We start from the raw sequence: 27,542 nt of genomic DNA, 5'->3' as shown, positions 1-27,542 counted from the left end.
ATTTATACCAAATGCATTATATATTTTCTTAATGTCTTAAAATTTAAGATAAATTACAAGTCTACCCTAAATATATAATTTAAATTTGTGTTTAGTTATAAAAATATAAACAGAATGTAGCTCTTTTGGAGAGCGCAATTTTATTTGACCTGTCTTAAACACTGGTTTGACCCGAACCCGTTTTGACTCAAACCAAAATAATCCTTTTTATGAGACTTGTTCTGGCACGACATGTTGTCCGACCTCACCTGAATGATAAGTATTATTAAATAAGAAACCACTTAATTAAGTAGAAAAAATGAATAAAAGAACTTTATAATACAAATATTAAATTAAAATAATTGATAAATATTAAACACTAAATATTAGGATTTAAATAAAAACAAATAAAAATTATGTTAATTTCTTAATATTTAAATTTACATATAATGTTTGTATTTTTCATAACTAAATATTGTTTAAATTAACTGTTGTCTTATTTAAATCCTTAAATAAATACTAAATATTTACATGGTAACAACAACAACAACATCAAAATAAAATCAGTATTTAAGGTTGGGCCGGTTAAATTATGCTCTTCAAAAAAGCTACATTTATATTTTTAAAACTAATTTTATTTAAATTAAATTAAGTATTATGTTATTTAAATAATTAAGTATATAATTAGTAAACATTGAATGATAATAATAATAATAATAATAATAATAATAATCAAAATAACTAACAAATAATTTTTCAAAATAACTAACAAAAGGATTTTTTTCTCTTGTGATATTAATGATTTATATACCTAAATAAGTTTATAATCTAAATAAGTTTATAATTAACAAATTCAAAAAATTAATGCAAGTCTAGAAAAATTATATACCTAAATAAGTTTATAATCTAAATAAGTTTATAATTAACAAATTCAAAAAATTAATGCAAGTCTAGAAAAATTATATACCTAAATAAATTTATAATTAACAAATTCAAAAAACTTGATTTTGGACTGATATAGCAACTTGAATCAAACCTCAGGGACGAATTTAGCAGTTTTACCCATTTATTAACGGAGGTTCTAACGGTGTTAATTTATTGGACTGAAATAGCAACAGAAACTAGGCTCAGGGAATGTTTTAGCAAAAAAAGTTAATTTTGAACTGATCTAGCAATTTGAGTCAAACCACAGAGACGATTTTAGCAGTTTACTCAAAACATAAAACAATAATATTCCTTCTAAATTTGTTAAAATCTTTAATGCATCTCAATAAATTCCTTTCCTCTCTCCATATTTTTGTAATATATTCTTCTAAAAAAAATCCATCTTTTTAAAGTGACATGTCAAATATATCCTAAGTTTTAACCCCAAAAATTCACCACTTCTCTCTCTCTCTGACTGTACATGCCTCACCACCTGCTTCAACTCTAGGGTTTCATTTTCATCGTCTTCTCCTTCATCTTCATCTTCATCTAGGGTTTAACACTTCACACAATCGCTTCAAATCCAATCACCCTACCCCTTTCTGGACGAAGCTGGATATCCTCCTCTCGTTCCTCCGTCGAATCTCCATGCGCCGCTGGTTCAGTGGCTTCGTAGATTAGGGTTTCCGTTATCACTCCTTCAATCGCTTTATCAATTCAACGAGAAGCAACCGGTAAGTGTTCGATTAAGGTGCTAGGGTTTAGGTGATTGAAATTGAATGGCATTAGGGGACTTGATGGAGTCTAGGTTTTCGCAGTCGCAATCTATGGTGGCGGTGGTGTCGAATCATGTGGATCGGTATTCGAATACGAATTCGCATCGGTTGGATGTGAATCCTGCTGTTGTTGTAGTTCAAGATGTGGTTTTGGATGGTAATAGGGATAGGGATGGGGATGGGGATAGGGATAGGGGTTCTTCGTCGGATTCGGTGGTGGAAAGTCATGGGAATACGGATAGGGAGGATGCTGAGGCGGTTGCTAGTACTACTGGCTATGGAATGGGAAATGGAAATGTGGTGGGGATGGGGATGCCGGCTACTAGTATGGCGTATTTGCCGCAGAATGTTGTGTTGTCGGAGTTGAGACATGATGGGTTTGAGGCTTGTACACCTTCTGGTCCTGCTGAAAGTGGGCTGGTTTCGAAGTGGCGGCCGAAGGACCGGGTAATTTCTGTAATTTGCTGTTTTTGTTTTGAGTTTTGTGTAATTTGGAGTTAATTTGCTAGTTAAATAAGGTGTATGATTGTTTGTGTTGAACGTAAAGTATGGTAATTTGGATACATGCTTGTTTGCCACTAGCTACATAGGTTGTATTTGCCAAACGCTAGGTATACTGCCTATAGTTTTGTATGCTATTAGTGCTGGATGCTAGGAAAAAGGTTGCTTCTTTTTGTTAATTTATGATGTGAAATCAAAGGCCGGGTAAGAAACGAATATCTGAACTCAAAATTAAGAACATAATTGCTAAGTAACGGACTAACAGCTATAAGCTAGTAACGATAGGAAGAAAGGACAGGATCCCACTATGATCTTTAAGGAAAATAATCAATCAAGATTAAATGGGAATAGAAATCTTCACACCATCAAGATCAAAGATTTATAAATGAAAGTGAAGATTTTAAGAAGATAGAGAATAAACTTTCTTAATTTTTGTATTCATAGTATATTTTTTAAGTAGGAATTCCCAACATATAGAGATAATTTATAGGACTTTTCTCTAGAGGGTAATTAAACAAAAGCTGGAATATATGTGTGTGTGTTTCTAGTGCACATATTTCAGCCAATAATAAGAAGGAAGAAATAATGTTCATCCCTTGGGTCCGTTCTCTGCACTATTTTGGAAAAGCTGTTTTTTTTTCTCAGCATCCCATTTTATAGTAGTGATAAATAATTGTCGGTAAAACAAAATCAAGCTTCAGTGGCTTCATTTGAATCTTCATTTATAGGCTAAATAACTTAACAATGCATACGTATGTGATCAACTTATTGAAAGCGTATGTGATCAACTTATTGAAAGCATATGTGATCAACAAGCAGGACATTTGACAAACTGCGATAAATGATAAAGAGGTACTTAACATTATATCAGGCTCATATTTGGGGAAAAAAACTAGATTTAGGCAAGTGCACGTACAAACAGTTGATCATAAAAGGGCATAACTTTTGCTACGATTGGAGTTACAGGGTTCGTGAGTAATGAACATGAACGACTCAACTATCCGATTCATGTGCAGACTTTGATAAATGAACAGGAGCTAATTACAAGGTTATCAAACTCATATTTGGAACAACTACATGTATACAAGTGGGTAAGAAAAGAGCCCTATGTTTGGAGTTACGGGTCGGTAAGGAATGGACGAGAACATTTGAACGACGCGGATCATGTGATAAACTGTAATATATGAGATATAGCTAATCAAAAGGTTATCATGCACATATTTGTAACAACTTGATAAAGACAAGTAGACATGAAAAGAGTCCAACTTTAGAGAGATAACGCCCGCTACGTTTAGAGTTATAGGGTTCATGTAGACTACTGGTACCTGAGCAGTACTTAATAGTTAGGCTATTTTTAGTTGTACATAAAGCTTCTTTAGATGTACCTAGAGCTATTTTTCCGTATTTATCTGTTTTATTATTTGTATTTTAGTGTTTATAAATTATCAAGTTTAACATATTATATACAAATACTTTAATAATTTATTTTGTAATACCAAACGCCTTGCTTACATTAAACTTTTGCCTCACGCCTCGGCTTTGGGGACTTAACGATTCGTAGGGTCTTGTGCTTTTTAAAACCAAGGTTACATCAATGTGACGTTTTGGCATAAGTGCTTTTTAGCTCTTTTAGTTTATTTTTGATGTTTTTAAGCATCGCGGAAAAGATTATTATCAGATGTCAGAGAGGAAGAAGGGTAGTAATTTTCTGGTGTTCGAAAAATGCAATCTTTGTTGATGTTATCACTATTTTTTGATGGAACTAATAAGAAGCTTCTCTAGACCAGTCCTATGTTCTCTACAAATAAGGTTTTCTTGAAACATCATTTGTCTAGTTAGTTTTAATACGTTGCTTTGAATTGCAGATGAAAACAGGGTGTGTTGCTCTTGTTCTATGTTTGAATATTAGTGTGGACCCACCTGATGTTATAAAGATTTCACCTTGTGCCAGAATGGAGTGCTGGATAGGTATCGTTAATCGTTATGATATTCTAGTTCCTTCTTTTTAATAAGTTTAAATGTCTTTTAATCATTTATCATCCTGATGTTATAAACAGATCCATTTTCCATGGCCCCTCAAAAAGCACTTGACACAATTGGCAAAACGTTGCATTTTCAGTATGAAAGGTGGCAACCAAAGGTGAGGTTATGAAGTATTGCTACTGTATTACACTATATATAGCGCTCAAAAATATCCATACAAGTGTCATCTAAACTTAATAAACCGTGAGAACAGGCCAGATACAAGTTTCAGTTAGATCCCACAGTCGAAGAAGTGAAGAAACTTTGTACCTCATGTCGCAAATACGCCAAATCGGAAAGAGTTTTATTTCATTACAATGGGCATGGTGTGCCTAAGCCAACTGCCAATGGCGAAATTTGGTTTTTTAACAGGGTAATACATAATTCTTATCTTTGAGTCTTTTCGACTTTTCGTGCATTTTTAAACTGATTTTCTTAGACTTATCTTTTTTGTTTTGTTTTCTTAAACGTTGTAGAGTTATACACAGTATATTCCTTTGCCTATCAGTGACCTTGATTCGTGGTTGAAGACTCCATCAATTTACGTTTTTGATTGTTCAGCAGCCGGAATGATAGTCAATGCCTTCATTGAGGTATCATAAATTAGCAGTTTTTATGATCTTTTTATCAGTATGGCAAATTATTTAATTATAATTATTATATAGCTTCAAGATTGGAATCCATCGAGTACCTCGGGAACCACACCACGTGACTGTATTCTACTTGCGGCTTGTGAAGCACACGAGACTTTACCGCAAAGTCACGAGTTTCCTGCTGATGTGTTTACTTCTTGCCTTACAACGCCCATCAAGATCGCATTGAGATGGTGAATGCTCTTTCAAATGTCTTTATTTACACTAGATAAATATATTTTGCATGCAGATCTCTGATATAATTGAACTCTACAGGTTTTGCACCCGTTCTTTATTACACGAGTCACTCGATTATTCACTTATAGACAGAATTCCCGGTCGTCAAACTGACCGTAAAACACTTCTTGGTGAGCTGAACTGGATTTTCACTGCCGTCACTGACACAATCGCCTGGAACGTTCTTCCACATGGTTTGGATATTTGATAACAACAATACTAGTATTATGCTTCTAGCTCCTTTTTCATGAAAGTTTAAATGAGCACTTGATTTTAATATCTTTGCAGATTTATTTCAGAGATTATTCCGGCAAGATCTGTTGGTTGCCAGTCTGTTTCGGAACTTTTTACTTGCAGAGAGAATTATGCGTTCTGCAAACTGCTCACCTGTTTCTTATCCAATGTTGCCTCCAACTCACCAGCATCATATGTGGTAGGCACATTAGCTTATACTTTATATACGCCATTATTGTATTTTAGTATTTTTTTTTTTCAAATTGGCAAATACTCACACATGTGATCTACGAGCATTGCAGGGATGCATGGGACATGGCTGCTGAAATCTGTCTTTCTCAGCTTCCGACATTGCTTGAGGACCCCAATGCAGAATTTCAGGTTTGTGATTTTCATAACGAGATTGATTTGAGTAAAATGCCATTTTTTTTGTCCCTGAGGTTTGGCTACTTTTGCGACTTTTGGTCAAAGGTTTGTTTTTCCGCATCTGGATCCAAAAGGTTTAAATCTTGCCATTTTCATCCGACTCGTTAACTTCATCCATTTTTTAAGATTAAGTCAGGGGTATTTTTGTCTTTTTAGACATTTTTGTGATGATTAAAGGGTTTGGGTGGGGGGAGAAAGTCAACAGAGGTGGTCCAGGTGGATCTTTATTTCTTATAGTGTTTTTTATTTTAAAAAAAATGTCTAAAGAGACGGAAACGCCCCTCATTAACAGAGAAAAATGGATAGAGTTAACGAGTCGGATGAAAATGACAAGTTTTCAAACATTTTGGATCTGGACGCGAAAAAACAAACCTTTGGACGAAAGTAGGGACGGAAATGGCATTTCACTCGATTGATTTTCTGTGAAATTTGCATAAAATAATTGATCAACTTTTGGATTTCTACAGCCAAGCCCTTTTTTCACGGAACAATTGACAGCATTTGAGGTGTGGCTTGATCATGGGTCTGAACATAAGAAACCACCAGAACAGTTGCCTATCGTTCTTCAGGTATGTAAAGTGTAAACTACGAATAATTTATACGTTACTTTCAAGGTTTAGTAAATTATATATGAAAACGTAATGCCTTATTGTTCACTGCTGACTATTTTAGATGTTTTGATTGTTCAGGTTTTGCTGAGTCAATGCCATAGGTTTCGTGCCCTTGTACTTTTGGGAAGATTTCTTGATATGGGTCCATGGGCTGTTGATTTGGTAGGTTAAATATGGCTTTTGACATGTTTTGAATTCTTTTTTGGAGTAAAATGCCATTTCGTCCCTGAGGATTGTCTAGTTTGCGACTTTCATCCAAAGGTTTGTTTATCCGCATCTGGATCGAAAAGGTTTGAAATCTTGCCATTTTCATCTGTCTCGTTAACTCCATCCGTTTTTCTCCGTTAAGGTAGTGGTATTTTCGTCTTTTTTGTCAACTTAAGGGTATTTTCGATGTTTTGAATATTTGTACATTATGCTAAATGCTTGTACATAAAGTGAAAAAGACCGAATTGCCCTTTAAGTTAACATAAAAGACGAAAATACCCCTGCCTTAACGGAGAAAAATGGATGAAGTTAACGAGCCGGATGAAAATGGCAAGATTTCAGACCTTTTGGATCCAGATGCGAAAAACAAACCTTTGAACGGAAGTCGCAAAACTGTCCAATCCTCAGGGAAGAAAATGGCATTTTGCTCTTGTTTTTCGTGTTGGATCGTCTTAAACTGATAACTTATTTTCTGGCAGGCTTTGTCGGTTGGAATTTTTCCATACGTCTTGAAGCTGTTGCAGACGACTACACCTGAACTTCGACAAATTCTTGTGTTCATCTGGACAAAGATCCTAGCGCTTGATAAAGTATGTCATACCCCTAACCTCTTCATTTTCATTGACCGGTAGAAGCATGATAGTGTCGTGTCTGTTGACTAAACTCTAAAAGTCACTTTTTTTGTGTTGACAGTCTTGCCAAGTGGATCTGGTGAAGGATGGGGGCCACACATATTTCATCAGGTTTCTAGACAGTGTGGAAGCATACCCTGAACAACGCGCTATGGCTGCATTTGTGTTAACCGTCATTGTCGACGGTCACAGAAAGGGTCAAGAAGCTTGTATCGAAGCTGACCTAATTCACGTCTGTTTAAAACATCTTCAAGGTGGCTCACCCCCCAACGACACCCAAACCGAACCACTTTTTCTACAGTGGTTATGTCTTTGTTTGGGTAAGCTATGGGAAGATTTCACCGAAGCACAAATTATCGGCTTGCAGGCTAATGCTCCTACCGTATTTTCACTTCTACTATCAGAGCCCCAACCTGAGGTTCACTAATCATTATATTTTAGGATAGAGTAAAATGCCATTTTGGTCCCTGAGGTTTGGCCAGTTTTGCAACTTTCGTCTAAAGGTTTGTTTTATCCAAAGGGTTTAAAATCTTGTCATTTTCATCCGGCTTGTTAAATCCATACGTTTTTCTCCGTTAAGTTAGGGGTATTTCCGTCTTTTTGTTAACTTAAAGGGCAATTCGATTTTTTTCAGGGGTATTCGGGCTTTTTACATAAAGTGTAAGAGACCAAATTGTCTCCTAAGTTAGCAAAAAAAATGGAAATATCTCTTAACGGAGAAAAATGGATGGAGTTAACGAGACGGATGAACAAGTCAAGATTTCAAACCTTTTGGATCCAAATGCTGAAAAAACAAACCTTTGGACGAAAGTCACAAAAGTGGCCAAACCTCAGGGACCAAAATGACATTTCACTCTTTAAGATAATTTGAGTTTTCGTTAAGTTTGTGTTAAATCTAAAAACCTTTGTTTTCAGGTTAGGGCTTCTGCTGTATTTGCGTTGGGCACTCTACTTGACGTTGGATTCGACTCATCTAGGGATGTTGGAGATGATGAACGTGATGATGATGAAAAAGCTGTGGCAGAATTTAGTATCGTTAAAAGTCTTTTAAACGTTGTTTCAGACGGGAGCCCTTTAGTTAGAGCTGAGCTGGCAGTAGCTCTTGCACGATTTGCATTTGGACACAACCGACACCTGAAATCTATTGCTGCCGCATATTGGAAACCGCAACCTAACTCCGTGCTGAGTTCTTTACCTTCGTTTACCGTAAGGAATTCAGTTAGCGGTTACAGCACTCCTAATCAGTATTCTAAAATCGGCCCGTTGTCACGGGTCGGTGGTGACAACCAATCAGCTACAAGAGACGGGCGGGTTTCTGTTTCCTCCAGCAGCCCGCTTGCTACATCCAGTATAATGCACGGGTCACCGCTCTCTGATGACTCATCGCACAACTCCGACCCTGGGATGCTAAACGATTGCGTTACAAACGGGGTGGTTAATCATGCAAAACCTAGACAGTTAGACAACGGGTTGTATTCACAATGTGTATCCGCCATGTGTACGTTAGCGAAGGACGCGTCTCCACGGATTTCGGGTTTGGGTCGACGGGTTCTCTCTATTATTGGGATTGAACAAGTGGTGACCAAGTCTGCTAAAACCGCCACCACTACCGGTGTACGAGCGGGAGAATCCTCGGGTACTGCCAATAGTCTTGCTGGATTAGCTCGTTCATCATCATGGTTTGACATGAATGGAGGTACCTTATTACTAAATATTCAAAATGAGTTTTGTTGCAACGTGTATGAAATTAGTTATCCAAAACAGAATAATCTCATACCCACACACATATATATAATGGGAGGTTCAATGGGGAACACTAAAAAAGTAGGGAACCGACTCAAACGAACTCAGATTGGACTCATTTCGACGGTAGGGCTGCAAACGAACCGAACGAACACGAATAAGACCTTGTTCATGTTCGTTTGTTAAGAAATATACGTGTTCGCGAACCGTTCACGAACACTTATCGAACGAGATTTATGTTCGTGTTTGTTTGTTAAGGAAATGAACTTGTTCGTGTTCGTTTGTGTTTGTTTGTTAATTTTAGGCAACGAACAAAAATGAGCGTTGACGAACACAATGAGCACAAACTAATGTTCATAATCACAAATGGAAACAAACGAACACAAACAATCGTTCATGAACATAATATATAATACACCGACACTTATTAGATATTTAATTTGTTGGAATTTTGAAGTATTTTAATAAATACTAAAACTAAAAACACTAATGAACTATCGAACACGTTACCGAACGTTTACGAACATAAATGAACGAACACGACCTCTGTTCATGTTTGTTCATTTAACTAAATGAACGGAATTTCTTGTTCGTGTTCGTTTGTTTAATAAACGAACGAACACAAACGAACTTCCCGCCGAACGGTTCACGAACTGTTTGCCAAACGTTTGGTTCGTTTGCAGCCCTATTCGACGGCATTGGAACCAGCTTGTCAAACCCTATAATATATATTTTTGGGCTTTAGCTTTTAGGGTTAGGACTTAGCTTTTAGTTTTTAGGGTTTTGCTTTTAGGGGTTTATATTAGGGTTTTGCTTTTAGGGTTCTATATTAGGGTTTATCATTAGGATTTAGGGTTTAGCTTTAGGTTTCAGCCTTTAGGGTTTATAGTTTAGATTTTATGGTTTAGCTTAGGTTTTCGTCGTACGGTTTAGCTTTAGGGTTTTGGGTTTAGAGTTTCTAGTTAGGGTTCGACAAGCCGGGTTCAATGCCGCTTGAATGCATCTAGTCGGAGTTCGGTTGGTTATCCAGGCACTAACTTCTAATTGTTGCAACTTGAAGTCTACATTTTAAAATAATTATTTTTTAATTAAATATTGTTTTTCTTTTTGTGCTGTGAACAGGACATTTACCGTTAACTTTTAGAACACCTCCTGTGAGCCCTCCAAAACCAAGTTACTTAACCGGAATGCGAAGGGTCTGTTCTCTTGAATTCAGACCACATTTAATGGACTCAGGGCTAGCTGACCCACTTTTGGGCTCACCCGGGGTTTCCGGATCATCATCAGACCGCAGTTTTCTTCCACAATCAACAATCTACAACTGGAGCTGCAGTCATTTTTCGAAACCACTTCTTACAGCAACTGATGGTGCTGACGAAATTGCAATTAAACGTGAAGAAAGGGAAAATCTTGCTCTAAACCACATCACAAAATGCCAACGTGCTTGTGAGTTTCTTACTTTCTTTAACATATAGTGATATAAGTTTGACCATCTTTAGTTGACTTAACGTTAATTTGTCTACCGCTTATGTTTTCAGCTGGTAGCAATCTTCATAATCCAATTGCTCGATGGGATACAAAATTCGAAACTGGTGCTAAAACTGCGTTGCTGCAACCTTTTTCGCCAATAGTGGTTGCTGCTGAGGAGGGTGAATGTATCAGGTAATTTTGGCTTAATCTTCGTTAATTCACTTTTCTTTTAAGAGTAAAAATCGTCCTTTATGTGTGTCACTTATTGCAAACTGTGTCCTTTGTCTTCAATAATTACAAAAAACGTACTCGATGTTTGCAAACCCTTGCAAGTTATGTCCTTTAGCCCTAACTCAGTTAATTTTTGTGGTTAAATCTGACCAAATGGAACCCAAGTGAGGGTATTTTGGTCATTTTACTCTCATGTGGGGTCCATTTGGTCAAATTTAACCATAAAAATACCATCATGTGGGGTCTATTTGTTCATATTTAACCACGAAAATTAACTGAGTTAGAGATAAAGGACATAACTTGCAAGAGTTTGCAAACAGCAAGTACGTTTTCTGTAATTACTGAAAACAAAGGACACAGTTTGCAATAGGTGACATACATAAAGGACGATTTTTGTAATTTACTCTTCTTTTAATAATCTTCGTTATTTTTTTTTATTTTATTTCTCTATAGGATATGGAATTACGAGGAAGCAACGTTACTAAATAGTTTTAACAATCATGAATATCCGAATAAAGGGATATCAAAACTATGCTTAGTGAACGAGCTTGATGAAAGCTTGTTGCTTGTAGCCTCAAGTAAGTTTTCAATCTCTAAATTCACGTAACTCATATAATTTCATTTTTTAAACGTTTTACTTGATCTTTGTTGCCTTAATTATTTGCAGGTGACGGAAATGTGCGAATATGGAAAGATTACATTTCTAGAGGCAAACAAAAACTCGTAACTGCGTTTTCTTCTATTCATGGGCATAGACCTGGTGCCAGGAGTGTTAGTGCTGTTGTTGATTGGCAGCAGCAGTCTGGTTATATGGTAAATCTATATATTAAAAAAGATTATTATTTGAATAATTTTGTTTTTTTAATCTGATATATAACGTGCGCGTTTTGTGCTTGCAGTATGCTTCGGGTGAAATTTCATCAACCATGGTATGGGACCTCGATAAAGAACAACTTCTAAGTTCTATTCCTCTAGCATCAGACTGCAGCATTTCAGCATTGGTAGGCTAAATTTTATCTACTTTCAAAATTGATAATCTTGTCATGACGGCTGCAAACGAACCGAACGAACAGGAACAAGACATTGTTCGTGTTCGTTTGTTAAGAAAGAAATATACGTACGTGTTCACGAACTGTTCATGAACACTTACCAAACGAGATTTTACGTTCGTGTTCGTTTGTTAAGGAAATGAACGTGTTCGTGTTCATTTGCTAATTTTAGGCAACGAACGAAAACGAACGTATGGAAACTAACGATGCGTTCATAAACAGATTATATAATACACCGACGCTTATTAGATGTATTATTTGTTGGAATTTTGAATTATTTAAATAAAATATAAAAACGAAAAACACTAATGAACTATTGAACATAAACGAACACGTTACCGAACGTTCACGAACATTAATGAATGAACGTGGCCTCTGTTCATGTTCATTCATTTAACTAAAGGAACGAAGTTCCTTGTTCGTGTTCGTTTGTTTATTAAACAAACGAACACAAACAAACTTTTCGCTGAACAGTTAACGAACTGTTCTCTGAACGTTTGGTTCGTTTGCAGCCCTACTTGTCATGGTTATTTTTGTAATATTTTATTTGCTGATTTTAGGCGGCTTCTCAAGTTCACGGGGGTCAATTTGCAGCTGGATTTGTCGATGGTTCTGTCAGACTGTATGATGTCAGAACGCCTGAAGGGTAATGATTTAATTCTTTTTTATATCATATGATAATTTATGGTTTAATAACATGTTTTTTTTTCATGCAATTATTTTGCTAAATTTCCGTGTTGTCATCTTGCAAAATTCAGGCTTGTTTGTGTTACCCGACCACACACTTTGGGGGTAGACAGAAGCGGTGGTGTAGGACGAGTTGTCGGAATCGGCTTTCAACCGGGACTTGATCCCGCAAAGGTAAACAAAACAAAACAACTTTATAATATTTTTATTTATTTATTTAGAGTAAATTTTTGTTTTCGTCCCTGAGGTTTGTCCATTTTAACTAGTTTAGTCCAAAAAATCTAATTTATAACAAATCCAGTCCTGAAGTTTGCATTTCTTAACACTTTTCATCCCTAAGGTTTGCATTTCTTAACGCTTTTCATCCCTAAGGTTTGCATTTCTTAACGCTTTTCATCCCTAAGAATAAATGAAAAAGCAACCCTTAGGGATAAAAAGCGTTAAGAAATGCAAACTTCAGGGCTGGATTTGTTATAAATTAGATTTTTGGACTAAACTAGTTAAAACTGACAAACCTTAGGGACGAAAACAGAAATTTACTCATTTTTTTTTTTTTTTTATAATCTATTAACTCCCACTTAATCTATTTTTACAGATTGTGAGTGCATCTCAAGCAGGAGACATCCAGTTTCTCGATATCAGAAACCAAAGCGACGCCTACTTAACCATCGACGCACACCGTGGCTCATTAACCGCATTAGCCATTCATCGGCACGCACCACTTATAGCCAGCGGCTCAGCCAAACAACTCATCAAAGTCTTCAATCTTGAAGGTGAACAACTGGGCACCATTCGCTACTCACCAACATTTATGGCCCAAAAAATAGGGCCCGTTAGTTGTCTAGCGTTCCACCCGTACCAAATATTACTAGCGGCCGGTTCCGCTGATGCCTGTGTTTCCATCTATGCTGATGAAATCTCACCACCAAGATAAACAAACTCGCCTCTACATTCTGGCCCGAAATCCAGGCCCGTTTTCATGGGGAGTTGTTGAAAGATAAAATACATTCGTTTAAGCCTCGCCTGGCTGTTCGTGAGCCGGAAAAACTAAAGTATGATTGGTGGAGGCTTTCAGCAAATAATTTGATGATACATAGGTATAAAACTTTGTAAATATTTAATTTTTATTGGTTTAGTGTGTTTTTATGCTTTTTTTAAAGTCTTGCATTCTCAAATTTGTAAATCTTTGCAATTATATATAATTGAAATTCCTTGTGAAGTTGTGATCAAGTTTGTTTATATTCTAACAAATTATGTACTTCTGTTATCATATTTTGGTACGTCTTTAAAGTTTGCCAAATTGGATTTAAATAATCCCAACTTGCTCAATTTGGCCAATAATAATCCTAACTCAGTTATTGGCTGATAATAATCCGAACTGGTACACTTTTGGCCGATAATAGTCCGCCGTTAGAAATAGCTTAACGGAGTTAAGCTTTTTTCCGAATTACAAACCGATGTTTTATGGATTTTGATCAGAACGAGGATACGAGTTGATTGATATAAAATTTACCTCGAAATACTGCCCCAAACGACGAAAACGGTGCTTCAATTCGGGTGTTTAACCTTCCAATTAACAAAAATCAAGTCGTTTGAAGCACCGTTTCGAGGTAAGTTTTACATAAATCGAATCGTATCCTCGTTCTGATCATAATTCATAAAACATCGGTTTGTAATTCGGAAAAAAGCTTAACTCCGTTAAGCTATTTTTAACGGCGTACTATTATCGGCCAAAAGTTGACCAGTTCGGATTATTATCAGCCAATAACTGAGTTGGGATTATTATCGGCCAAATTGAGCAAGTTGGGATTATTTAAATCCAATTTGCCTTAAAGTTTCCTGCGGATCGCTAAATGTTCCAAGATAAACTCTGGACTCGGCCCGACCCATTTGATTCGTTATCCAACCCATCAAAAATACCCATTCTTGGTTTTCTTTTCTTCATTATAAACCCGCCGACATTCAGTCTCAACTTCAGGAACCGAGTTTGATACATTGACAGGTAGTAGCCCGAATTCGAGGCCCGAGTTCTACTTGAAACTCATTTTTCAACAATAATAAATTAATAATATCAGAATTTTACACCCTTCAAACAATAATATTAATCCTGATACAGTGTTTTATACAACTTGTTTTATTACAGTTGATTTAGTTCTGATTATTGAAATATCAACCAATGCTAAACCGAATCTTATTCGTCGAAACATACCAAACTAACCCATAAGATTTCGGCCCTTTCACTTCCGGCCACCTAGCATACACGGCCCGGAAGTCCCTGGTGTGTCGCCTGTTCTCACATTACCAAGAACGTTAAGATCTTCAAACAGTCTATACGAAGGAATATACGGGTTCAAACCCGCACCAGTTGAAGAACCGTTGTTATAATACGACGAGGTTGAATAACCGGAAGCGTACGGGTTACAATAATAGCCAGGAGTTGGTGCCCATGGTGGTGGAATGTAGTTGGGTTGTTGTTCGATGGTTTGAACTGGTGGCTGCGGTTCGTATTCTAGTTGTGGTCGAGTCTGGGCCCATGGCACCGCGTAGCTGTTCATTTGTTGAACCGGTGGTTGGTTTTCCATAATGGTTGGACCGGTTGGTGTTTGGTTATACGGGTTTGATGTGGAAGGTGTTGTTGGAGTCAATGGAAGGCTAAAAAGGTCAATCAAGTCTCCTTCTATAGTGTTCTTATTGGCCGCTGGTAGCGGGTCTGATGGAACTAGAGCCATAACCAATGATGGATCCGTTACGGGCTTTTTCTCACTTTCGGGAGCCATAACCACCTTGCCGGTTTGCATTTCGTTACGCCTGCAAATATGTAAAAAGAAGCAAAGTTTAGTTACTGGATGGATACTTAACCCTGAACCCTAAACCCTAAACCCTAAATGTTAAACCGAACTGGATACCAACTTCTTACTTCTCTTTCAACCCGAACCCGTTTTGAGTCTACTCAACACGACCTCCGGCTTGGCCCTGCCCGGAATCTGGATGGATACCGACTTCTTAACCCTGAACCCTAAATCCTAAACCCTAAACGTTAAACCCAACTGGATACCAACTTGTTACTTCTCTTTCAACCCGAACCCGTTTTGAGTCTACTCAACCCGACCTCCGGCTTGGCCCGGCCCGGAATCTGGTCACCTCTAATAATAAGTTAAAGTTAAAGTTAAAGTTAAAGAACTAACCTACTAGCTAGATTGTCTGGCTCTTCGACTATTTCATTGCTTATTCTTGCCAAAGCTGCAACACTTGATTCCGGGTTGACTCCTTTACTATCGATCTGTTTGCCCCGAGGCTGATGAGTCAACAAACTCGGTGGTTTGACTGGGATCGGAGAACCAGAGGCGATAGCATCATGTTTCTCGATGATATATTGTAGGGTATCGTTAAACTGAATCCCTAGACGAAGAATGTCCTCATCACTGCCATAAACACGAAAACTTTTAAATTTGTTTCGTAAACAACACTAGTTTGATTTCGTTAAGATTAAGGTGAAACGTACGTTGTCGAAGATAGTGTATGTTCTAACTTCTTCTGGTTCAATCGACATTGGTCATAAAGATCGATGATAACCTCATCTTTCATAGCCTGAACACATAAACGAAAAGTTCAAAACGTGTTAATTTTGATTCATTTACTTATAAATTAGTCGATCGGGCAAATGGGCCAAACGGGCCGGGTCAAAGTGTATTCGAATCCATAAAAACTGCTATATAGCCTTTGTTAAAGTGTATGAAGATGGGCTGGCCCATTTTGACATGCATTAAAGAATCACCCATCTTGATATGTTACCCAACCCGTCATATCCGACCATTTTGATACCTCGATGAAGCCGCAATGGTTGACTATACCTTACGGTCTTTCGGGTCGACTGCTTGCAACATTTCAGATAAGAGATCCAAAGTGTTCCTCATAGAGTCCAAAGCTGACAAACTAATGAAACATATAAAATTGGTAAATCAAAATATAAAGGTAAAAAGACAAAGGGTCGGGTCTAACGGGCTCATAAAGTGTTCCGGGTCAACTCAACTTGACGAGTACCAAAAACTATCTTTTTTGACATGAACCCGTTTTGACCAGTCACCTGACCCACATAACCATCCTATCGTCACATCACTAATAAACATACCTCACGTTCTCAACGGGTTCATGCCTTGAGGAACTCGCTCCTGCGTGATAGTTTCCATTGGTGGCCGGAGGTGTGATGACAGGAGCCGTATTTGGTGACCGGCGGGGAAAGTCAACTCCATAACGCTGTTCCCAAATAAACAAGAACATAAAAAGGAATGAAACACTCATTAGAATAACAATGCATATGTTTTTTAAGGTTCCATAAGTGATCATATGCTTACCCTTAGTTCTTCATAAGCATGATAATATTGAGCAGTCATTTTTCCTCCGCGACAACCAAACGCTTCTTGCCAAGTATCTATAAGTGCTAAGATCCGCTCTCTTACACGCGTATTAGCCTGCTAAAACCGATTTTCCATTGATTTTCTAATGTATTTATGCAAAATCAAGCTTCATGAAATTTTTATTTTTATTACACTCTAGTAATCAATTTAAACATGTTTAGTAGAGCCGAGAATTTTATATGACACGATGTGTTAACAAGACATGGCGTGACACGAAGTTAAGTGGGTTAGTGTTTATACTAATGGGTTAGGGTCATAAACGGCGTTAAGGACACGTTTAAATGGGTTCAACCTGCTTAACGAGTTTATAACACACATACACGTTTAACTAATCGTGATAAATGGGTTAACATTCCAGGCACAACTTCTATGACCTTTTTTTTTATATCAAAATGAAGTAGTTTTATAGTTCAAATGTAATGTATTATAATTAAATTCCAACAATCAACTAACACTAATTTTAATCTTCTTTTCTTTTAAATTCTTTATAAAAGTTTGTGTTTGATGGATTTTTATTTCAAGGTTGTTAGTTGATATTATTGATTGTTCTTTCATAGTCTATTTAATATATATTTCAACTTTTGGTTCCTTATATTTTATATTTTTTTAATTATTTCCTAACCATGTTTAGTGAGTTGAGTCAATAATTGTGTAAACGTGTCATGTCTATTCTTTTGATATTTAATTGTATTTTTTTTTTGAACGGCAAATTTGGATCACTGGAGTATCATCGTGCCACCAGCAGAACCACCCGATCATATCTATCTCCACTAGGCAATATAATGCCTATACACCAATTCAGGAGGAAACCCAATAAATCTAGGAAAAACCCCCTTTGTGGGAATCGAACCCATGACCTAATGGTCATAAGCCTTATCCCAATATTTAATTGTATTAAACGTGGCATGTGGTGTCATTTGTGTCATTGAATTGGTTATTTAATCGTGTTAAACGTGTCATTAGTGTGTCTGGCTCATTAAACATGACATGTTCAGGTTCAATAGTCGTGTTAAACACGACACATTTAACGCAACACAACATGTTTTTCCTGCTCAAATGTTTACAATAACAAAAGAACACAGAAACCTTTTTCTTAACAATCTTGATCATCTCTTGAAGTACTTTCCTCTCTGCGATTTGGACATGAACGTGTTCGCCACAATTCTTCACGATCGTTTCCAAAAGCTACACCACCGCAAAGATTGAAAAAACTAGTACAATTAACCCAATGTCAATGGTATATGTATGTTGAGAAAAAGGCCTAAACGGTTACATAAAAGAAGAGATACCGTTAAAGCGAGTAGTTGAACATTTGGATTCCTGTGTTGTAATCTACCTCTCACAGCTCTAACATGGTCTCTTGCAAGCCTGAAATCATAAAAAAAAGTTATAAGAAAGGTAAGACATTTCAGATTTTTTTTTCCTATAATTTTTGGCGGCAAACCACTATTACAAAATAGAGCATTTAAAAAATAGTCGCAAATCTGTCACTATTGTCCTTTGCAACTGAAAAATACCGTCGCTAATTGTTGTTGCTAATTTGTTTTGTGACCATTTTTACGCTGGTAACAAGACGCAATATGAGCGACTGAATGAGGCGTCACTAAGTGTAGCGATAGCTGTTGTAATGCATTTGCGAGTAAAATGTATTGCAATGGATTTGGTGGCAAAACACTACTATACAATAGAGCACTTGCAAAAGAGTCGCAATTCCGTCACCATTATCTTGACCGAAAGGAACTGTCGCAAACGTTCATCGGCACAAGCCTTCGTCACTATCTTTCTGGCGACCGTTTAAAAGATGGAAAGAAAATTGCGACGCATTTTAGCAATTGAACAAACCGTCGCTAATTTACGAGCAATACTTTTTTCCAAAGGATCATGCGACGAAATGTTTTGCAACGGATTAGATAAAAAAGTTAATTTGGTGGTGAATTTTGCGACGTGTACTTGTTACCGATTTCTTGCGACCTTTCATGACCGGAACTAAACCTGTCGCAGAGATTAGTGTCGAGAAATAGCTCGTCACTAATTCGCAAAAAGTTTTTGTAAAACACATCCAAGATATATATAAAAAACAATGTTTAGAAACAAATAATAGCAAAAGCAGTATGAACTATAAAGCATTGATGATTTAGATTCAAGATACATTAAACAATTACCAAGGCTTAGAATTTATGGTGTCGCAAACTGCGATATTGAGTCTCCAATCGGGAGAACTTAAGAACTCGCTCGTCGCTTTATCAACTCGAGCGTAGGCATTAACATAACCCGTTGGTGGTGAAAATGGGAGCATAGGAATCATCTTCTTTTGATTTCGTGTTTTTTTCGAATTCGGTTTTTGCTAGAAGAATGTTGTCACAAAAAAAACTTGTTAGTTTGTATGAAATAGGTGAAAGAAAGAAAGGAGAAAGAGAAAGAATGGGCAAATTTCATGGAATGTTGACCGGAGAATGAAAAGTGGTTGCTAAATATAACTTGTTTTAAAATGAATGACACGTGGAAATGCTAACTGAAAGGCAACTGTAAAACTCATAGACGTAGACCATGGTCAATGCACGCATTTGTAGGAAGGGCACCATTGGACGGGAGAGCATTTGGGGTCAATGCGCTTGACTACGTGTGGTGCATTTGTGACTTAAGAAGTTATATTTTGTGAAGTTATATTTTGTGAATATATACTAACTAGTAGTTGCCTAGGCTCGCGTTGCGAGGCGATAACCGAATAATTCTCAATCAATTAAAAAAACATTATGATAATTTTGCTAGGAAAAAAAACTAAAACGATGATAAGACCTTAATTTTTTGCTCAGGGCAAAACTGTAATTTTTCAGGACTAATGAGCGAGTGTTAGGCAGCTCCTTGACACCGGAAAAAATTAAACGGAGTCAACCAATTAAAAAAAATTATAGTTGTAAGACCCTAGTACATATTTGACAAAAGTCGCAGCGGAAATTCGTTCCGTAAAATTTCTTTCATTACACATGTCTTGACTTACTTGAAAGTTCATTTTAAAAATGTCTGTTTTACAAAACAAAAGCATAACATCCGTTTGCTAAGGTACATACTCAATTAATCCCGTACGATCTATCTTGTGACTCGGTCATCGATCTCTACTCCTCGTGATAATCGCCCATGATTTGCACAACCTGCGCTCACCACGTACAATCATAACATTAGCACACAATACATAAACAAAATTTATTTTCTGTACACTACCCCTTTCATTATCTTTCTAGCTTTAAGCATTTCATCTGCGTATCCGTATCCTGGTGAGGCTTCAATAATGTACCTGCATTACTTTTCATCCTCATGGCGCACCATTAATAACGTATTACTCAACGCATCTAAATCATGCGTACATACATTCTTTCATGCATACATCCACATCTACATACGTACATGCCTTACTATACCTCTACATATATGCATACACTCATATGCACCTTCATGCATACATACATACACATTTACATACGTACCTACATTTCTACATCTCTACATACATGCATATACTCCTACGTATCTTCATATATACATAAATACACAACTACATACATACATATATTCCTATGTCTCTACATACATGCATACACTCATACGTACCTTCATATATACATAAATACACATCTACATACGTACATACATTCCTATGTACACGTTCAATATCTTGCATACCTCTTACATACTCATACATTAATCACATGGGACTTGGACTTAGATTTATAGCCCATATACATCAAAGGAATGATAAAAATCATGTTTGGGAGGCCCACCGTAGTCCACAGATAATATACCGAAGCCTACGATGCATAAATCACATAAATAACAAAATTTCAGCTTTTAGGACATGGGGAGGGCGTCGGCGACGGCCCTTGCATTTACACGTAGCCAAAAACCTCCGTAGGCAGCAAAATAACCCGTCAGCAAAAACTGACTTTCCAGGGGTCGTAGGCGACGACCCATTAGGGCGTAGGCTACGGCCTCTCGAAAATCAGTTTTCCTGCTGTGCTGTTTTTCGTCGTTCGTACGCACTAAAACTCGCATAACTTTTAAACCGTTTACCCGTTTAACCTCCCGTTTCTTCCTACATGATTGTAAATTAACATTCTATCATGTGAACTTAAAATCCAACATCCGGGTTAAGGAAATTCTTGACCTATACGTTTTCGGCTTATTATTCATTTACGAATTATTCGACTCGTCATGCATTTATCAAAACAATCTGTTGATTTGACCTCAACTTCATATGAACTCAATAATTTCAACGACGACTGTCATAAGAGATTAAATTCTCGGATGCCTTGCATCCTCTTAACCCATTTTCGCTCAAAAGCTTATTTTGACCCGTTATGGGTATTTACGCATTAAATGGTCTATGACATACAAAATCATACCCTTCGCTTTCATACTTGACCAAAGCATTACTCTAATCGAATAGCTCGTTTCCAAATGACTTTTAAGGTCATTTTCCCGATATACCCATCAAGGGCGTTTTTGTCAACTTTGCTCCATCCTTTGCAACAAAGGACTTCATTGCATATTTAACCAATCCTCCTACTTAACTATAACTCTAATCATACTTACCTTACTCGAGTCAAAGCTACGACCCATTTTAATACCTCATCCACTAAAGTGCTAGTTAATAACAACGCAAATCCTTTCGCTATTCACCCTGTGAATTCATAATACTTGACAATAAAATCATTAGTCGACACCGTCAAATGGTGATATCTTCAACATTTAACCGGTTTGGTCTAAAAGACCGTTTCATCCTTATGGGATAGTAATTATTCATTATCCCATCCATGTACCATATTCTATCGTTAGCTCGTAATCAAAATTACCATAATACCCTTTTTACCCCCTTTCACCCTCAACTTAGTTTCTTATCATAGACACATGTTCCGACCCGTATCGAAACTTTCCGAAATATCATTCCTCATATATTTAACTTATCATACTCTTAATTTATACCATGAATAAATATCCTACAAAAAAAGGGTGTAAGCTTTACTTACCTAGCGTCCAAATATGCTTCCCTTGCGCATTAGTCCCGTTTGACCCGCTTCCTTCTCAAGCTTCCATGACGCTTATCACGCATCAACTATCACATATCATTCTCAAGATAGTTAGCTTGTTCATCATTCATCAAATCCTTTTTATCACACGGATCTCATATTAAGTTTATCATTTAACCTTAAAACATGCTAATCTATCATTTCTTATCCAATTTTCCTTTAAACATACTTACACATAATATGATTTTCAACATTATTAACATAAGCATATCATTACTTCTTTCATATCATCAAAAACCCACTTCATAACTACTTTGTAAATCACTTACAAGTGACCTAATCCTATGTTCTTCATAATTTCATCATACTTATGATGTGTGTACTACCTACTAAGCATAGTGTACAACTAGTTCATGCATATCCTTCTAATCTCATTCATAATTAATCAAATTCCTCCTTCTAATCAACATGAATCATTCATGCATAAACATCAAACATACTAGTATCACATTTCTTTCAATTCCTCTAACAAGAATCCATCATACAAATCAAAATCAAAAGAAAACATCAATATTTAGCAAGAATAGGACATGGGTGATCATTCAAGTTGTCATCATCACCATAATCAACGGGTTTCATCTCTAAACATCAAATTAGCCTAAACCAAGCACAATCCATGAGCTATATGATGATTCTAACACATACTCATTCTTAATTTCATACAATTTCGTCAATTACAACATAACCCACTTCGTGAAAGATCACCAATCTAACTTTTAAGACATACCTTATGATCCCATTGAGAAGGTGATCATTAATCCATACTCGGTTATGGATTTAGACTTCATTTACCCTTCCAATTTGATGATCTTCATGCTTAGGGTTTTAGAGCTCTCATGGAGCTTCCTGGCTCTTCTCGAACACACATACGTGTGTGTGTTTATGTGTATTTTTTCATAAATAAAATTTAACTTTCATTTTGCCCCATTTTATCCCTTAAAGTTTTCCACTAAATAATATTGGTAAAACTTTTGTCTTTTAATACTTTTAACCACACACTTAACTAGGTTAAATAGCCTAGTTATTTATTTTATGCTAAGTCATTTAGGAACATTCGACAATTATAAACATTCGGGTTTTGGGGTGTTACAAGTCTACCCCCCTTAAACAAGGTTTCGTCCCCGAAACCTTTCTCACTTCCGTTTACACATACACATATCTATGTTTGACTTCACGGTCACATCATAATTATAAGCAATCATCCTATCTCAATTCATAAGTATTTATACAATTGACTTCTTTCTAACAAATCTATACTTTCCATACCATACTTCCATGTAACCTTCTCATTTCCTTGACCGGTTAGTAACAGTTCAACGTACATATATATTCAACCCTATAATAATGCTTACTTTCATATGATCCGTTTATAACCGGTCTAATACCTTCATCTCATCCTTTAAGATCACATTCTATACATATATTACATAATATTTAATTTTGTTTCGTTATCGCAACGAAGTTACTATTTCATAGTCGTGCATTCGTGCTTAACTCCAAAGTTAACATCGTTATTCGTTCTCTATAGTTATTTGTACTATGCGTACCTTTACATTACCTTTGAATCATTTCATTCATTTCACATTACTATCGCTTTCACTTCATGCATTACTTAATTTACATAAGTAAATGTGCCGTACTAGTTCATCGCACGAGAGTTTAATCAGTATGCAAAACTTCCACTCAAAACCTTTGAAATTTACTTTTTAATAGCGTAATTTTCTTCTTATGTTGACTATTAGAAATCAACATTCCATACTATACCATACCCATTCCGTCATTCATTTCGTAGGTTGTTTTCAATTTACCAATTCATACTTATTCGACATAAGTTAAACTTTTACTAACCTCGTCTCATTTCATCAATCCACGATCCGTGATCCAGGTTGATCCGCATTCTTCCCGAACACTAGCTGTACCAGGCTAGATTTCATTTATCCACACAAGGTGTCCCCACTTGTACACATCCTTCCACCAATTCGATTGGTTTCATTGCGTCAAGAGTTCTTTCATTACTTCTATGTTTTGAATCCGTCAAGCGGTTCCAAACATACCATTCATACATTTTCTTCTTTCTATGCTTTGAATCCATCTCACGGATTCAAACATATCATTCACATCTTTCATTCCTTACATGTGTTGAACCCGTCTCGCGGATTCAGACATATCATTTCTACATTTCATTTCCTTAACGGATTCAAACATTCCAAAAAACGCCCACAGGGGCGGAGGGTGTGGTGTGTTTGGGCATGCTTTTATAAGAAAACGCCCCAAATTTCATCCACTACGGATGGTGTAAGAAGGTATATTTTGTGAATATATAGTACATATAAATACCCCTATTGAAATACGACTTTCTTTCATAACAATGCAACTAACCTTTTGATATTATTCCGATTTGATTATATTTATTTTATTTTTATTAATTGATCATTTGGGTGATGGTCTATTGGCAAAGGCAAAGCCTTTAAACACGTTGGGAGTAAGAGGTTTTGGGTTCAAGTCACAAATACGACAAAAGTATAAGAAATTTGCTGTTCAAAAAAAAAAAATTAAAAAAAAAATAACGAGGTGTCATGATCCTTCTTTATTTGTGTTGATTTTAAATGGTTTTAATTAATGAATGCCTCAGGCTCAATGTAACTGTCTTAAATCAATTTCAGAAGTTTTAAAACACACCGAACTGTGGAACCTATACCAATCTAATATTTTTCATTGATTTTAACTATTCTACCTAGTGGTATTCATGAATTTGTTTCTAGGTGTGTGATATTTTTTAACGATTTTAGGCCCCTAATTATATAATTATTTTCTTCACTTCGTAGTGGGATCGGATCGAGTCAGGTCATGTTAATTTCTAACCAACTAAAACAACGTTTCAGTTTCAATTTTCAAATCTTAGTTTTCAATCTGAACTAGTAGTTTCACAGCCCGGCGCGTTGCGCGGGAAAGTCCTCGCTCGATGCATTTTGGTTAATTGCCCTCTAGTACGATAATGGTTTACTGCTCAAGAACTGAACATAATTAACCTTTATAAGAAATAGAGTTTTATAATAAGTACAACACAATGATGGAGAACTACTAACTAATGGTAAAGCCCTGTCTTCAAGACAAAAGAAGTACCCAGCGGCTTCCATCAAAATTAGACAATGTCATGCATTTGACAACTAATATTAACAGATGACACTTGAAGCAACCAACACTATGCAAACTTCACAGGTACAACAATGATTCATATTAAAATTGTTAAGCACTTTCCTGCACCAGTGAGAATACTGAAATGGTTGGTTCTGCCGTTTTCATTCACGAAACATTCATTACACTCATCTAAAACAACATCAAAGATATAACCTGCCTGGTCTACGACGCACCTGACACACCTTGACAGTTGTGCTCCGTAGTGTAACCAGCCATTTTAGCATTCCTATGGTGCAGAAAGTGTAACAATTTAAATAATATCGGTACTATCTAATCATATTCTGCTTATTTAGGTGAAATAAACACCTACAGTGGTCGGAAATTGAAACCTAGGAATTGAGTTCAAGATTTGCATGATTCAACCCCACAGTTCAACATGTCACCGATGGGCAAGTCTCACACCCAATCGGAACTGGAGGCTTACCTTGGTCGGAATTGAACCCTAGCCGCCGTCAGAAACTTCGCAACTGGACATCCACCGTCTGGCAGAGGCGGCGGCGCCGCCATCCACCACCTACCGACCGACAACATGGACCACCGCCTTCTACCATCGTTTCATTCGTCTAAACCACCACAACCCACCATCGGTCTGACCGAAGACGAAGAGGGTGGCCGGCGAGAGACGACGGCCGGTTCCTCCATCACTGCCGCTCCTCCCCGTATCACTCCCCTTATATCGCTGTGCTCTCTCTTTCTCTCTATCTGTCTGTCTAAGCTGGGCTTTGAACCTCCACAGAAGAAGCAGTGGAGATAGGTATACGCATACACGTGTTGATGTTAAACGTGAAAATCACTGTTCATTCTGTTTAGTTTTTATCATATTATATATAGATTCTATTCACATGAACAAACAATGTTTTAATTCTAGTTCTAATCACATAAACAAACAAACTACGAGCATTCACATCCCACTCTCTATATATCATTTTTCTCTAGATTTTATAGAATAATTTAAATAAACCATCCAAAATGTCACTACATGGTGCTCTTTATAATTCTAAATCTCCCTAATCATCATTCATCAAATCAAACAACAAATAAAAGTATAAAACATATGAATGGGGGTAAAAAGTTAAATCTTGGTCGGAATATGGTGGCTGGAGTGGTCGGATTTTGGTCGATGGGCGCTTGGCATCACTGCAACAGGAAACACCAATGGAATTTTGGATCTAGGCAAGGGGATTCGGGCGGGAAGTGAAAAGCCTCCCTATTTTTTTTTACCAATTTCCCTAACTAAAAGATTTTCAAACTTAATCCAGTACCGACTTTTGGCGTTTTTTGTATCAGGTTGTTGCCGATTTTTACCTTCATGTACCGATAATGAACTGGACCGTACCGGTATTTTCGATACCAGTATTGGCTGAAACCAAGTTTATCCAACTTCTAAAGCAAAGAAAATAATAATTATTATTATATTAAAACAATAAGGTATTAAAAAATATATATCTTTCTATATTAATAAACGAAAATCTTTTTTTAGACACATGTAACTCTCTGGTGCTTTCTCACCTTATTTTCCTATTTATCAACAAAAATCTTTTTTTGGATACATGTCACTCTCTGGTGCTTTCTCACCTTATTTTCCTATTTATCTCCCATATTAAATAGTAATAATTTCAAACAAAATACTAGATAAGAATAAATATTTAGATAAAAATAAACATTTGTTTTTTTATGATCATATTAAATAATAATAATCTATACTATATAATAAAAGAAACCTGATTTGAGACACATGTCATTCAATGAGGGCATTAATAATTTATAGATAAATTTAAATTTAAAATTAAAAAAATTTAAATATTATATTTGAATTTATCTTGATTGTAAATCTAAAGTCTAATATAAATTTCGTAATAAAAAAAATAAAACAATACCGAAACTTAAGAATTTAAAAAAGGGGAATTGGCCTGTAATCCCACCTAGACCTTATTAGCCATTAATAATCCCACCTCAGAATATTCCCCCCACCAGTCCCACCTTTCACCTATTTTTCCTACAATGGTCCCCCGTTAAAAAAAACTTAACGGAGTTAAGCTTTTTTCCAAATTAAAAACATATTTTTTAGGGCTTTTGATTAGAACGACGATACGAGTTCATTGATGTAAAACTTACTTCGAAATGGTGCTCCAATTGACTTGATTTTGGTTAATTGGAAATTTAAACACCCGAATTGAAGCGTCGTTTTCATCGTTTGGAGCACCGTTTCGAGGCAAGTTTTACATCAATGGACTCATATCGTCATTCTAATCAAAAGCTCGAAAAAATCTATTTGTAATTTGGAAAAAAGCTTAACTCCGTTAAGTTTTTTTAACGGGGGACCATTGTAGGAAAAATAGTTGAAAGGTGGGACTGGTGGGGGGAATATTCTGAGGTGGGATTATTAATGGCCAATAATGTCTAGGTGAGATTATTACAGGCCAATTTCCCTTTAAAAAAAGTTTATGCTTAATCAAAGAAACTAATAGATAAATAAATAAATAAAAA

At 36.3% G+C, this 27,542-nt stretch overlaps 2 protein-coding genes across 2 annotated transcripts; one reads left to right on the top strand and one right to left on the bottom strand.

Annotated features, from left to right (window-relative positions):
• The first annotated feature begins 1,334 nt into the window (after positions 1-1,334).
• Positions 1,335-13,591, top strand: LOC110909855 (regulatory-associated protein of TOR 1). Its single transcript, XM_022154598.2, has 22 exons — positions 1,335-2,126; positions 4,046-4,148; positions 4,238-4,320; positions 4,417-4,575; positions 4,679-4,795; positions 4,868-5,028; positions 5,111-5,265; positions 5,360-5,504; positions 5,608-5,686; positions 6,199-6,300; positions 6,421-6,504; positions 7,029-7,139; positions 7,243-7,599; positions 8,097-8,877; positions 10,047-10,370; positions 10,463-10,586; positions 11,079-11,203; positions 11,293-11,438; positions 11,525-11,626; positions 12,235-12,320; positions 12,433-12,535; positions 12,957-13,591. Exons 1-22 carry the CDS (start codon positions 1,683-1,685, stop codon positions 13,293-13,295), a joined length of 4,230 nt encoding a protein of 1,409 aa, XP_022010290.1. The 5' UTR covers positions 1,335-1,682; the 3' UTR covers positions 13,296-13,591.
• Positions 13,592-14,598: 1,007 nt separating this feature from the next.
• LOC110909854 (TOM1-like protein 6) lies at positions 14,599-19,081 on the bottom strand. Its single transcript, XM_022154597.2, has 9 exons — positions 18,939-19,081; positions 18,066-18,144; positions 17,863-17,961; positions 16,714-16,830; positions 16,491-16,615; positions 16,213-16,294; positions 15,864-15,949; positions 15,547-15,783; positions 14,599-15,169 (listed from the first exon to the last, which is right to left on the bottom strand). The coding sequence occupies exons 1-9, from the start codon at positions 19,079-19,081 to the stop codon at positions 14,599-14,601; spliced, it is 1,539 nt and encodes a 512-aa protein (XP_022010289.1).
• Positions 19,082-27,542: the final 8,461 nt, after the last annotated feature.

The sequence above is a fragment of the Helianthus annuus genome, chromosome 15 (assembly GCF_002127325.2).
Source record: "Helianthus annuus cultivar XRQ/B chromosome 15, HanXRQr2.0-SUNRISE, whole genome shotgun sequence".
Classification (NCBI taxonomy): domain Eukaryota; kingdom Viridiplantae; phylum Streptophyta; class Magnoliopsida; order Asterales; family Asteraceae; genus Helianthus; species Helianthus annuus.
This window is presented reverse-complemented; position numbering and strand designations above follow the sequence as displayed.